General features: G+C 40.8%; 1 protein-coding gene across 2 annotated transcripts in view; it reads right to left on the bottom strand.

Annotated features, from left to right (window-relative positions):
• The window catches only part of GRIN2A (glutamate ionotropic receptor NMDA type subunit 2A), a 156,919-nt gene that overhangs the window by 13,153 nt on the left and 128,243 nt on the right, over positions 1 to 15,523 (bottom strand). For both annotated transcript variants that reach the window (XM_005487641.4, XM_014267491.3), the window contains exons 12-13: positions 11,623 to 11,810; positions 642 to 880 (exon numbers count right to left, since the gene is read on the bottom strand). In XM_005487641.4, coding sequence (XP_005487698.2) covers positions 642 to 880; positions 11,623 to 11,810 — 427 coding nt within the window. The remainder of the gene's footprint in view (positions 1 to 641; positions 881 to 11,622; positions 11,811 to 15,523) is intronic.

Raw genomic sequence — 15,523 nt, 5'->3', positions numbered from 1 at the left:
TATATTAAAAAAAAAAACCCAACCAATTTGTCAAAAATAATAGAATAAGCCACTTTTCCATATTTTTTACAAGTATCAGTTTCTTGAATAAGTAAATCCCCTTTGGGTCTGGTAAAGTTATCATTAAAACTTGCCTTAGTGTCTAACCAGACATAAATTATACCTGTGTTTGACCTTTTCTCATACAATTTATTCAAGTTTTTTATCAAGAAAAGCTTACAAAAATATTCCACTGTATTTTTATAAATTAAAATTCTCTTGCTTAAGAAATGCACAAAGCCCACGGCTAATGTCTCTTATCAAATTAGTATTTCTTTTGTTTGGATTTTAATGTGGAAATGAATACATTTCCTGCATCTACCATTTCTTCATCGAAATTTCCCTTTACTGTATTTGTTTTCAGTATTCAATTACTGATTATGCTGGTATAAAATAATTCATATCCTGAAAAATCCAATGGATTAAGACTTCCCAAAGACTGAAAATACATCTTAAGCCCATTGACTACTCCAGACCACCACACTGCTGCTCTAACCTGTATTTTAAATGTTCAGGTTGGAATAAAAGGAAGGATGATATTTTAGGGAGGCAGCATTTATTCCTTCTGTTGCCTAAAGGGGATAAATGAAAGCAGTACTGACCCTGCTGATTGAGAACAGCAATCCTGGCCTATCTGAGCAGACTCCAGTGAAGCAGAATCTGAGTTTCCAGTAAAATAAGTGCTCCCAGACAAAGGTTATTAAGCTGAGTGCCATGGCTGCTGCGAGCATGTAGAACACTCCTGCCATGTTGTCGATGTCCAGCTGGCTGCTCATGACTTCGTTCTTCTCGTTGTGACAAATACCAGTCAGCCACAGGGTTTCTAACTCTTCCATTTCCCCTAGGGAGAGCAAGGAGTCAAACCAGTTAAAACGCAAAAATCACTGCTCACAGAATTTGAAAGTCTTTGCAAGTTTAAAAATACAGCACCATTTAATGCTTCATTCGTGGAGCACTGCAGACTTATCGAGCCAGGAGTTGCAAATATAGCAGATTTCAACTCACAGCACCCTAGTTTCAGATGTCCTCAGATTTCATAAATTACGTGGGAAGCTGGATGCTCTAGAAAGCAGGATCTGTGGTTTAGACAGAACTTTCCTCTGCTTGCTATAACTATTAGGACTTGTTTAGAGAGTGGAGTGAGTTAGTGAAGAGCTGGGACAGGCTGTGTTGATCAGAGGGAGAACTCGTCAGAGAAGCATCCTGACACCCAACCAGACCCTTTCATGCCCCCTCCTCTCCACTGCCTGCACTTGGTACCTCCCTGATGCGCTCAGGCCCTTTCCTTTGGCCCTTCCCTTTAACATCACAAGACAAATTTCACAAATTCTTGTGATTGTTTTAGATGTGGCAGGAGAAGTCTGCTCTTTCCATCTGATCAGTTATAACCTTATTTCTTCTTTGTAAATAAACTGCAGTGTTGTGGCTGAAGCCCTCCTGACACATCTGGTCTCTGCATTTATCTCTGGTATCTATTCCCTTGTGCTGCTGCCATTCCAGCTTCCTGGGCAGCACCACAAACACCAACAGCCTCATCCCGTGCCTGAAATGGAGCATTGCTGGTTCTGGCTGTGCCACATCCCCACTGCCATTAAACCACTCCACTTACAGCTAAGGAAGCAAATCCACTCCCTCCCTCTCTTGTGTACTCTTAACTTTGAGTCCATATTTCACTGATGAGATTTGGCCTCAGATGAAGGACACTGTCACCTAGCAGTGCTTGCTACTGCCAGCATGGACAGAGGTGGGCAAGAAACTGCAATTGTTCCTGCCAACATTTTTTTATTATTATTATTTTGCATGATTGACTAATTTTCAAACATTTAGTGGTGTTCTTACTGAAGCACTGCATGGGCATACAGGCCTTTTTACTCTCTTGGAATACAGTCAGCTGAGTAATTATTTTATAATGTTTAATGTCATAAACTTCATTGTTTATAGAAAATACAGCAGGCAATGTAGAGGGCCAAAAAGGACAGTATGAAAAGGTCAGTATTAGCTTTCTTGGTGTGTTTTCCAGTTTAAGATATGACTTCAATATGGGGGAAGAATTTCCATGGTACCAATCCCTAATCCTTAGCCAGTGATTAGGGAATACATTTTCAGTATTATTATAATTCATACATCATTGGAAAAAAAGAACAGAAAAAAATGACTAGAAGCTATATTGACATTTCAGCTACCTTCAAGCTAGACTAGAAGATCAATGACCTGCTGTGAAAAAGCATTTTGCAGGATAGAGTGCCAGGGCACCAGGAAAGCTGCAGTCCACAGATAATTTGGATGTGAGTTCCAATTGGAAATGGAACACAACACTGTGATGGAGAAATTGCTTCTCAGAGAATGTGAATGAAAAACTGAAGTAGAAAGGACAAGTTCTGATGCACTTTAGCAAAGGCATTTCACAAATTTGTAAGAGGGATTATTCGGTCTCTAGCTAATTCCGAATTTAATTTTGTGCTTGAAGCACGAATTGAACCTCTACATCTGCAAAAGGCAATGTGTCTTCTCCCAAATTACAGTGCTCAATCTTCAAAATACCTAAGAGCATCCCAAAGAAGAAAGTCAATCCTAATGAATCTTTAAAAATCTTCTAATCCAGGACATTGGGACAATCAATTATTAATTGTAGCAGTATAGATATTGCACACGTAGATAACTGGAGTTCATTATTGCATTTCCATATCTTAGAACATTTGGATTTCTTTTGTTCTGCTAAACCTCAGTGGACTGTTTCCCTTGTCTCTCTTTCAAGTCCTCCCCAAGGTCTATGAATAAAACTCACAGAGGCCATGGAAGAGAAAAGAACCCAAGTCCAAAGAGAGAGCAATATTTCTGGTCTGTGCATTAGCTGAAGCTCTGCCAATCAGATCTCATCACTTCCCACAGGAAAACTCACATCTCCCATGATTGTCAGGCATCAATTTCATTTGACTGCTGTGCCCTTTCACTGTTCATAACAAAATTCACTAAGGAATTTAAACCTCTATTTTATTACTGCTTCCTCTGTGTTCCTTTCCCTTTGGCATGTACATTTAAAGTAACTATTGATAATCCAGCAACCTTTCCAAAAACATCCCGACAGAAATGCACTAAGCTTGTTTTGAGTCAAGATAAATGACAGTGCCCTGGCAAGTAAAGAAGAACAAAGCATCCCAGAGCCTTGCAGATCCTGCTATTGCAATATCCCTTCCATAATATCAGACAATGACAGCAATGTCAATTAATGCTCAAAAGGAATCCATTTTTTAAGACAGCAAAGCACCGTTAATCATTGAATTAGCATATCTGTGAAACGATGCTGTCTGGGAATGGACATATTAGCTGATAATTCTGGTCTCTCCATATAAAGCAGTTGCCATTTCCAGTATATATTTTTATACATATGCATAAATATTTACATATGTGTGTGTGTATGTACACAAAGAAAGACAGACAAAACTGGTAATAATTTAACTGTAATAATACTTCAGCATAGCTGACCCTATAAAACTGGCAAAAATGCCCAGTCTTCTTATTGCTTTTCCTGCCCATTACAGTTTAAACCAGATAGTCACTGAAACCATAACCTTTTTATTGCAAAATCCTCAGGCATAAGAAACTTTTTTATCTGTGGTGTCAATTCATTCCTTATTAAAATCTATCACTTAAAAAACTGCTGGAGTTTGAATTCAAAACATTGAACTTTGAGGCTAGTTATAATTCGGTTCAGAAAATACATTAATTTAAAAGAACAAAGTCCACTTGGAGAAATGTGGTTTTTCAAATCCTTTTGGGTGGTCTGGCTTGTGAGCTGAATGTGCAGGGTGATGACACCTATGGCAATATATTACAGTAGGTAATTGAAAGGCCAGCAATTTGTGATTACCAGGCACTGGAGAGTTCAGTCATCCCTGTGTGTGCATAATACTCATTAGCAAGTGGGAGCTCCAAATATCCCATAAAACAGACCTTGAAATTCTAAGTCAGCAACCTCAATATCCATAAATGCCAGGCCTCACTGAACTGAGTATTAATGGAGTTCAAGTCTGCATCTAATTGGGGGGGGGTCTCAAGTTACTCATAAATATTAATCAGACTTATTTTAAGGGATTTTGTTTCCTCTTCAGGCACATACTAAAGGAAACTAATGCCACAATAATTTCCTACCTTCATTCATGTGTGGACTAGATTAACGTGTAAATGAGCAGCTGCAGATCTCAGCAGCAAAGTACATCATGACACTTGCAAAGACCAGAAAATGAAGTGTCACTGTGTATTTGACAAAAAAGTACAGTGTTTATTTTCTATTTAACAAATCCACAATCTATTTAACCTGAAAAACTTACAAATGACTACATGATTCCTACACTAAGAGATATTCTAAAAATTCTATAGCACTGTATAATAAAATATCTCCTTCATTTATAATGTAAGAATGAGCATAAGCAAGTGCTTTAAAAATCCATAGTTCAAGCAATGCTGAGTGTCTGCAGTATTCATTCAAAGCACACTCCAATAAAATGCAACATTCCAGCTCTCTCACTGGTAATCCAGCACTATTTACAAAGGGTTCAGGTTACCCATCCCTTTGTGCTCCTCCTGGGTCTGTTCCTGTGGCTATGGAGCTCTCTGCTCTGGCTGCTATTTGCACAGAAACGTGCCAGTTGGCCATTTGGCCTGCACATCCCACAAGGGCCTTCCTTTCTACATAAACTCCTCTGGCCTATTTCACACCTTATCATCCTGGGAAGCACTGATAAACTGTCCACTGTGGCCCCCGAACAATTTTGTCACAATAAAAATTTCATTATCCAGACACAGAAACGATACAGTCTAAAGGGTAGAATTACATGCTTTTCCCTATCAGGGCCCTTAGCAAGTTGTGCCACCCATCCCATCCCTCACACAGCCTGAGTCACTGGCTCTTGAGATGTCCCAGTTCTCTGGGACTCTTTTAGGGCAGTTACTGGTCTCCTCAAGTTCCTTTTCTTTCCGTGGCAGAGATGCACCTGCAACCTGAGCACTGGTACTCTCAGTGCTGGGTACACCAGCACCAAACTTCAGCACCTGTATCAGCACCAGGCCCTTCAGCAGCTGTATAGCAACAGCAGCTGCACATGCAGTCACCCACCCCTGACTCCAAAAAACATTGCCTTGAACCAACGACAGTTGTCTGGAAAAATTAATTCTCCTTATATTGCGTTGTGTCATGAATCACAGTCATCCCTGCTCTGTGCAGCCTGCACATCCTGCAGGAGGAAAGGATGCCCTGTGCCAGTGGGGAAAGCAGAGCTGCAGCCCAGCACCCTTGTGCTTTGCTGGTTAAGTACAGCAGACCTCAGGAGTCAGCACTTCCCTGGCACTTGCATAAGGCCCGGGCCAGGAGCAGGGCACTGCAGGAGATCTCAGTGCATGTGTCACAGCAGAAGGTGCCAGAGGAGCTGGCTGCTGGTGACAGTGTCAGGGGCTCTCGTGCAATGCCCTACCCTGAGGATTAGCCAGCACAGCAAACTGGCATGGACCCAGAAGAGATGATCAGCAGGAGGGTTAAATATGCACACCCACACTGGTCAGATGTAGGGCATCATCCTCACAGACCCTGGTGGCACTAACATGAATACCTGCTTACTCAGGCTGCACAAAGGGTAATTTTCAAACTTAGGGGCAGACTGTTCCATGTTTACTGTGGTAGAACTCCCCCTGAGAGAGGAGCAGGATAGCACCCCACCACTTGGGGACTCTAAAATAAAAGGGTGTTTCCCCCTGAACAGCGGGGTCAGCAGCCAAATGGGTTGATGTGCATTTGGTTCAATAAGCTCATCAATTCCAATCTGACCCAGTTATATGATCTATACAGAATGTTTCAGAGAAGAGATTACATAAAAGCACAGCAACTTTTCAAATTCAGCCTGGATCCCCCAAAACAATTTCTCTCAGTCTTATTTTCTGAGTTATTTCCCGCTGTAAAAATAGCAAGAGGAACACAGATGACTGACAGCAATAAACTTACTGTGAGCTAATGACTTCACTCTGCATGTCCCCATTAGTTAAGGATGAATTAACAGAACTGCTAAGCACGACTTTCAATATTACAATCCCTCTAACTCTTGTTCAGCTACACAAACGCCCTCCACTTATACACTCACACTCTTCAGTCACATTTGTTCCACCCACTGCTTAAGGAGGACACTAAATATATAAACAGAAAATCACTGTGATTGTGGGTGTATTCTGCCTGAGCAGCACACACTGAAAATATGTCCTTATAATCACATACGTATTTCCTTCTTGGGCTTTATCAGCCCATGTGAGTCACACTGCTACACTTCCTTATAATCTAGACAGCGATTTGGAAGGCTTATGCTAAAATATGAACAAAACAGCAAAGAGCTTTCCCCTTCCAGATGTAAGGGGGCAAATCTCATTTCCACAGTTACCTATTACCCGTAAGGACTGGGAAGCAATTATCCACCCAGGAAAACAATTCTTAGTGTACTAAGCTGCCCTAAAAGCACACGAAGATTAACCAGAACTGAAAGTTATTAGGGATAACAGACTCTGTGGAAACTCAGACCAGAACCAGTTTTCTTCTTTATGCCTCTCTCTAATTGCTTTAAAGTTTTCAGCTTCAAGGGTTAAGGGCTTAATACAGCGACACCATCTGCCCCCTTCCTGGAGATCTCTTCCCACACTGTCTTTTGAACTGAGCTCTTAATCTGCAGGTAGTGCAATACATTACAAATACCTCAGACAAGTAGATGCATAACCTGGCCAGCTGGCTGGTACTCAACACTCCTCCCCAAAACTGCTCTCTTTACGCAGCTTTTTCTGTTCCTTGTATCCAACCACTTCTGCTGCCATGAGTGTTTTATCCCTCTATTCTCTGCATCCCTCATAGCTAAAGGCTCCTTGCTGTCTTTCTCTTCATCTCATTCACACTCAGGATCTCTCTTACTCTCTTAATTCTGAAGCAGCTTTGTCATTTGTAGTTCAATAATCTCATCTTCTCAAAGAGAGATGAGAGAAAGACTGAAAGAAAAAGAGAGGAAGAGAAAGCTAAATTCTCCTCACTTTCTATGCACCAGTGGTTCTACGCCAAACCCCAAAGACAGAGTGCTATGGGTTTCAGAAACAATGCCTCCCAAATAACTTAGTGGGATATTTTTAGAAAAAGTACCACTCTTTAAATGACATGTGCAGCCCCAGACAGAGGAGTATCAGCAACACCTGGCCTGCAGACAGGTGCCTGAAGCTCCTGCTGCTCCTGGAGGAGCAGGGCTGCGTTCCCAACGCCGCATCCGGAGCTGGCACCGCAGGCTGTGCCCGAGCCCTCTCCCACTGCTGGCACCTCACCCCCTGCGTGCCCACAGCAGTGACAGTGCCAGGTGCCACGCTGCTGCGGGGACATCAGCCTGCCCAGCTGCTCCTGCAGAGGTTCAGAACAGAAATCCAAGCGGGGATCATGCGATTCCCCAGCACACGGCATTTCTGTTCTGACACATTCCTGCGGCCGTGGGCGGAGGATCCAAACAAAATGATGGTGCTGTTTCTTAGCAAGCCGTATCATTTGAGCTGCTTCTGAACTCCTGGGTGCTTCTACTTCTCAACAGAAGATTGAGATTCTGTCTCAGTAGAAATATTTTTACTTCTCTGTTAAAAAAACAATGGAAGTTTCATCTTGTGACCACAGCAAGACAAAAAAAGCAACACAACCACCACTAGGCTTTAGAGAATAATACCAATGATCAACTATCTTAAACAAAGCTGCAGATGCTAATCATCAACTCAAAGCTTTTGCAGATAATGAGATGTGCTGTACAGAAAGCAAGATGAACAAAGCCAGAAATTCACTAACAATGCACTTCACTCATATCTCTTACACAAGAAAAAGCAACTCCTAATTCTTTCTGCTACAAAGATTCAGAGTTCCAAAGCAATTAATCTTACACTAACAACTGCTCATTCATCTCAGCTTCCCATGAGCAGGGCTATGTATGTGAACTTGCACGGACCAAGGGATGAAACCTTTTGAGCACAACTATACTTTTGAGACAATTAAGTAGCTATTCTTTAAACTCCTCAGCAACTCTTTCCCATCATTCTTTCCTCTGTCTCTTTTCCTCCTTGTTAGAGTAACAAATTTGGCATCTTGTAGCCAGCTCCTTACACTGAGACTTCAGAGCTGCTCCCACAGTGTGATTGATAATTGTCAGTGTAATTGGTCCACCCAGTAGAGCTATCCTCAGGATGGGAACACTATTCATGTACAAATATACGGATAAACCACCGGTGAGAGCTTGAAGTTATCCCTAACACAAGCCTACAGCCCTCTGTATTTATTTAACTCTTTTTCCAGTGCCAATAGGATTAAAAAGCGGTTCAAAGTCATTGGCTTTAATGCAGAAACAGCATCATGCTTTGAGGAGTATGAAAAGATGTCCCTGCATGAACAAGCAATTAATTCTTCAGCTGGATGTTTTACATCAGCAAGGAAGAGGGAAGAGGTTCCTACCCACTGCACAAAAAATTCATTTCAATGTGTAAGTGAGCTGGCTTAGATAGGAGAATGATAGAGAAGCAGCAAGGAAAAAATCAAATGAGAAAAATCACAGGAGAAAGACACGTGCAGAGGAAATTGGAAGCTCTAAAATATATTTCAAAAGGCCATTTCAGTACTGGATAAATGTAAAAAATAAATGAGATCATGGCTTTTTGTATGTGCAATCAGATATACTTTTACGCAAATTACTTGGTCTTATCCAAGGTTTTTCCTCTTATTAACATATTATTCATATAAAGAAACTGTGTTTGTTGAATTCATTAGAATGTTTTCTTCTTATAGTTATAGAACTCATTAGGTTTACAATCATTCACTGAAATTATTCCATACCCTGATGAATGCCCTATTACACATACTGAAGAATAATTCAATCCTACTTGGGGCTCTGCTGTTTTACAGCTTAGTCTTTGAAAATAATATATTCTACAGAAGCAATACATGTGAAATAAGATTTCTGCCTTCGTTTGTGTTTGCCTATTTATTTAAACAATCTCATTCAGGCTCCACTGAGCCTTTCCCAGGAGTACTCTCTTAGGATGAAACTTTCCCCCCAACCATACTTGCTTTTAGTCTAGAGAACTTCAAAGAGATTTTTAGTGATACAGCAAAGTGATGTTGGTCTGAACTCTGGGTTCATCCCTCCTAGCTCACCAAAACAGAGTTATGTAAGTTCACAGCTAAAAAGATTATCCATCGAACTACTGAAGTTAGACATGGATTACAAAATCAGGTCGAGCTAGTTCCAGGCAATTACTCTTTACATTTAATTTCTTGGTGTTTAGTTCCAGTTCACCTGCAATGTACTTTGTAACTCAGCAGAAGAAATTTCATTATTAGGGCTTTTTTGTTGATTTTTTCCCCCCCACATTTGGTGGAAAGTCAGTGGTGGTTGGGGTTTGTTTTCCCTGAAAATGGTCATCTAGACTGTGAGACAAAGTGAGACAAGTGAGGCAGTTCTGGGACTAAAAGAAACATAGCTACAAAAATTTCTACACATCCTATATGTCCAACTCCTGTTCTCTTTACTAGACCCCACACCATTTTCTGAACAAACATAGGGATCCTTCACAAGAAAAAAGTAATGTTTTATCATTCCTGGGTTGTTCAGAGTAGCTTCTAATAGTAATGAAAAAATGCCACAAATGTAGTCACAATTCCCATGGTTTGTGCATTCAACATGTTTGTTTATCTTTTGAGCAGGGCACAGACATTTCATAATGAGGTTTCATTCACCTAGGTGTTCTCTTTATGTATTGCTATTCTGTAAGTTTTAATATTGAGTTTTGTGGACAATTCATTTGTATTATTTTAAGATTTTAAGCAACTAAAAATGGGTTAAAGATATAAGGATTTCTATGCTATGGAAGTCCACAGGTCAAAGTGTAAACACAGGGTAAGACTTGTCACACTTTGCTCCCACCCACTTTGTTTTGTACCTGATACTCAGAGTTGAGGTGAAGCATAAAAATGCAGCACCTTCAGTATTTTGATGAGATTTTTCTTAAATAGCTTCAAGTGCTTTCCCTTCAATTTCATTTATTCTCGTTCTCTGTGATTTCATTTTTTGTGTTGGATGAGAGGTATCAAAAATGCTGAAGGAGTAAGCATGAAGGAAATGCAAAGTGAAAGGAATGGAAACTCAAGTGTTGCTCTGGATACATCTATAGGGGTTAGCCCACACTGAGAAACACAACCCAGATCCTCCCTCAGGCTACAGGAGATTTTTCTTCTTTAGTATGGGACCAATAATTCAACTTCTCTGATTCAAATTCCTCATTTAAAAGTGGCTCTGAATTATCGCACCTAATAATTCTTAACAGTATTACACAAACAGAAAATAATATTCAGGAAAATGTGAATGTTTGAAAGGCAGCCATTGCAGGTCATCTAGGCATTCCTTCACCCAAGTTAGAGAGGTTTCTTCCACAGCCTCTCTAAACCCAACAGATGGATATGATGGCACTGTTATTTCCATATATACACTAGACAAAATGCATCAGCCGTGATGATGACACCTCTTCCAGTTGTTTAATGTTATAAAAGGAGTAAAATCCATGTGCTGGAAGACTTACACACTCATTGTCTGCCCCATGAAAATTAATGTCCTGTGGTTTATGGAACAGGAGTCCACTCTGCTAAGTCCTGCTCTCTGCTACTGTTATTACACTGGAATTCACTATTCTTACCCTCAATTGCTTCTTACTGGTGACATTAAACCCTTATTTATCTTTTCATAAACCCTCTCTTTCACTGATAAAGAAATGCAGAGTCAACACACACATCTATGTAAAAAACCAAAATAAAGATTATGTAATACACACCATATCCCAATCTGATAGAGGATTTCATCAGTCACACCACAGAAAACTTTTAATTACCATATTTCTATTTGCTCCCACAGGTGAAACACGAAGCTTTCTACAACCAAAAAGGAGTTCATACCCTCTGTGGAGACTGAGTCATCATTGCTGTTTTCAAATATATCAAAGATATGCAGCAAGTTTTCTACTGCAGGGCAGAAGTGCCAAGAGGACCTACAGTTCTTCTATTTCATGTTAGAATAAAAAATATTTGTTTGAAGTGCAATGAAACGAGTCACCCTAATTCAATTTCATACGCATTCTTTCAGCAGAAGTTTGAATGAAACCATTCTGGATTAGGAATCACTCACATCAGCTCAGAACTGAGCTAAACACTTTTCAATAGCAGAACAGTCATGCTGAAGGATAACTCATCTACTAAGAGACAAAAACAAAGGAAATAAATAAATTGATAAATGCTCACTAACACTTAGGCTAGCTTTACTTTGTGATGTATATGAAAACATTTTCTGAAAATAGAGGCTGATGCCCTTGGTGGGGAGGTGAGTGGAAAAGAACTCCTGTGTCAGCACCAAGAAGTAATTTTACTCTGTTTTACCTTTTTTTTTTTTTCATTTTAAAGACTTCAAGAGAACAGTACTAGCAGGCTCAGAGCTACTAAAACTGAATTAACTGTGCATACACAGAGGAAGAAAAGAAAGGAAAAATCTTGGTCCCTACCATCTCCCACAAACTGGAGGAGGGCAAGATCAATTTGTCTCTTCCAAGGTGATCCTTTCTGGAGAGCAATCCCATAGCCAGTAGTGGCAAAGATGTACCCACTGCCTATTGTGACAAGTTTGCAGCCTTCATCTCTTCCAGCCTTGTAATTCAGCACTGCTGCATCATAGATGAAAGCATCCAACTTCCTGAAATAAAAGAAAACATTTTACAAACCAAATCATTAGGGACAGCTGTTGTCAGACTTCTTTTGTCCTTGATGTTAGGACCCTGTTGAATATCATATGGATTCTTTGATATCATTAATTACATATCCTGCTCTGCTGTATCTAAAATTAACAAAAGGCATCTATTTTAGTGAGGGGAAAGTAGGACACATAGTTTTGCATTTCTATTTTAAGGGATGCTGTTAAAAAATACTGAGCAGGAGAAACCAATCTACAAAATGTCTTGCCCTGATATCTTTGTATCTTTGCTCTTGGTATGGATAATAAATACCTTGAGATGAAAAATGGTCTCCAAAACCAACAGAAATTACAACAGAGAACTTAGAATTGAAACAAAAATAGACAATTAGTATATTTCAAATACTGAAGGAGATTGAAAATGTTCACCGGTTTTACATACACACCCTTGTTTTATTTCTCTTTCCAAAAATAAACAGTGAAGGTGGAGGTTAAGTCCTTGATGAGACAAAGTCCTTGGTATGCTCCAGTATGTCAAAGTCCTTGATATACTGGAGCATATGTCATAGAGCTACCCAAATCCCACTGAAATATGATAGAAAATATTTCTTTATGATTCACAGTTCCAAACATACTATTTGTGTATCTGGAGCACAGCAGGAAGAAAAGAACTTGTGAAAAACTTTAAGCCTTTTACCCCATCTACCTAAAAATGGAAGAATGGGATAATCTCATTCTCTAAAGAATACAGGGAACACAATAGAAGTGGAAAACAAACCCAGTAAAGAATGGAAAAGAAGCAATGTCCCCCAGGGACACTTTCTCAGAAGCACTGTAAAGCAAGCTAGAAGGCAGGCGCATGGATGTTTCACAAATGAAGGCAGTGAAAATGCACATACAAGAGAAGGAGGCCATTTGGAAGGACAATCACTTGACAGCAGCAGATCCCAGTCAAAAAAAGGCATTTTTGCACTGCCAGAAATTCACATGCAAACTTCAGAAAGAAACAGACAAAGCTTTATTTTATATTACTGCCCTCATGTGCAGCCAAAACCATTTAAGATGTTTACTGCTTGCTGAAGAGCAGCAGGAGGAAAAAGCTGTTGGGGCCTCAGCTCCAGCCTCACCTGAATGACACAGAAAAGCAAAGCCACCCTATTCCCAGGAACAACCCCTCCCTTCCCAGCATCTCTGTGATCCTGCAGGAAGCCAGAGGAGCAGGAGGACAACTGGCTTTGCTGGGTGGTGTGGGAGGCTCCCCCTGAGCCCCAGGCCCTGCCAGCTGTGCCTGCTGAGCCTTGCAGGGGCGCAGAGCAGCACCTGCAGCGCTGCCGGAGCCTCTGACGGGCTGCAGCTGACACAGCTTGGCACCACACTGCCCACCAACAGTTGGGGCCTGTCTCCATGGAAAGGCAGCTATAAAAATAAATGTACTGTGGCACCAACAGGTACAGCAGCATCAGCTTCAATTACATTCTATCAGGATGCACCAGTTGCGAATTCTGTTGCTATGAAGTTTTGGAGTTCGCGCTTGCTGCTAAGCTTAAATCAGTTTATGTTGATAAAGCTTTTCATTTATACCCACAGAATGGAGAAGGACCTAGACATATCACATTTTGACTACTACAGAAAAAAAGGCCCAACATGCTTTCATGCATCTCATAATTCAAAGTTTATTCAAAAATAATCAATCAACAGAACGCTCACTTTTTCAGAACTCTAAATCAGATACCAAAAATGTGGCACTAAAGAAACCTGTGTCTATCTCACACTGAACCCAGAGGAATACCAGGAGAGAATTAAGTTGTTGGATTTTGTCTGCTGTCACAAAAAAGGGAACTTCCTGCCACTTATTACTATTCTTTATTGCTTTCCTTCAAGGATATTTATCCCAACAGTCACCATTCAAGTCATCTAATTGAAATTTAGTGAGGTGGTTAATTCAGAGTAGAAGTGGTTCATGCAACCATTAAAAAAATAGTCGGGCTATCAGTTCTTTTGCTTTTCCCCTCTTCCCTAAAATTCAGTTGATGCAACTTTCAGTTTAAAAGTCAGATTAGTTCCACCAATGCTCAAAATCTGGTTTCCTCCTTCCTTTAAATGGATTATTTAATATGCAGAAAATCACTAAACATCTGGTAGGTGATGACACAAATTCAATCCATAAATAAAACATGGATGGCTACCTGGCACTGGGGGTAATTAATTTAATTATTAAATTGGAAAGAGTCAAGAGGGTGCTGGGGGACTAGCCAAGCCTGCAGCCCTCAACATAAGATCAGAGTTTTCTAAATGATGGGCTTTGATGCAGCACTTCAGAGACAATCTTTCCTTGCATGGAGAGCAACAACAAAAATCTGTGTCCTTTGGGTAGGCTCACAGTGGGAAAAAACCTCACAAACCTGCTTGCTGTACCCTCAGGACATTGTAGCTTTTCTGATCTACAGCAGACAATTACCAAAATCAATAGAGCCCAGCCTAACTGGCTGCCATCTGCAGTTATCTGTGGGCAAGGAGGGAGGGAAGAAGGGAGGGAAAGAAGGAAGTAGGGAAGGACTCTTCCCCTCCCAGAGGATGCTCAGGGACTGGGAGGTTTTGCTCTCTCTGTGGGTACAGACACTGCTGCAATCAGACAACTTCAAACACACTCTGGAATTTGTCGTCTGTTTATTCTGGGATTTATAGTTTTGCAATGCAAGCACATAAAACACATGCTGCTAAACACAGAGAAAATATAGAGTCAGCTATTCTTCTGTCAAAACAGCCTCAGTCAGAAATACAAAGGAAGAAGATCTCTTTGCTAAAGACTCCAGGGCAAAAGCCTTGTCCTGCCTCTGAAATCACACTCTTCACATGCAGTTTGCTTCCTTAGTTACTGAGCACTGCAGTAAGACCTTGGGACAGAAAGACAAAGCACAGCCAGAGTTTCACTCACCCGCTGTGGAAATGCCTCCCCAGCTTCACAGGAGCCTGGGATCAGCGCAGTGCTCACACATGGAACAGGTTCTGAGGATGCAGGAGGCTTTACTTTTGAGGACTTTTTCTATTCTGCTTCTCTAAGGTCACAACAAATCCCATTACACGAATCAATTTAAAAACATGAGGTACTTTCCTGACAGATGCTGAGAGCTGAAGGTTCTGCTGTCAGTCGCTGCCCAATGTCTTAACTATAAATCAAAAATTGATTGCCCTGAAAAACTCTCGGTGTCCACAAACACAAACTTATATTCACAATATATTTTCTGCATTTCCAACATAACTCTTATAACCTCTCAAGGCTTAATCATCTCTTCAATGTGCTGATTACAGAAGTACTGTTCCTGCAAAGTTCCAGAACACCCTGTACCCCTGCAGCGTGGGCAGGGAGGAAGAAACCCCAACTGAAGAGCTCAGATTTTAGGGCACCCAACTCTTCCATCACTAGGATGTGAATTTCTGACATTCCAAATTTTTAAGAACTTTCAGATAACTATAAACACTTCTCAATTAGCGTTTCCAAAAATGGAGACAGCAAAATCTGGGCGAATCCCAAAATGTGACCCTTTCTGAGCAGTTTGCAAAGCTGGCAGCTAGATCAGCTCTGGAGGAAGACAAGGCAGGGATGTGTGCAGGCCAGAAGGCTGCTGGGAACACAGAGGACTTTCCTTCCTGCCATGTCTGTGGGGAAAGCCACAGCTGCTGTTTTTGCTGGGCTCTGATGGAACACCAGGCTGGGA

The sequence above is a fragment of the Zonotrichia albicollis genome, chromosome 16, assembly GCF_047830755.1.
Source record: "Zonotrichia albicollis isolate bZonAlb1 chromosome 16, bZonAlb1.hap1, whole genome shotgun sequence".
Taxonomy (NCBI): domain Eukaryota; kingdom Metazoa; phylum Chordata; class Aves; order Passeriformes; family Passerellidae; genus Zonotrichia; species Zonotrichia albicollis.
Note: the sequence above shows the minus strand (reverse complement) of the source record. Positions and strands in the feature narration are given on the sequence as shown.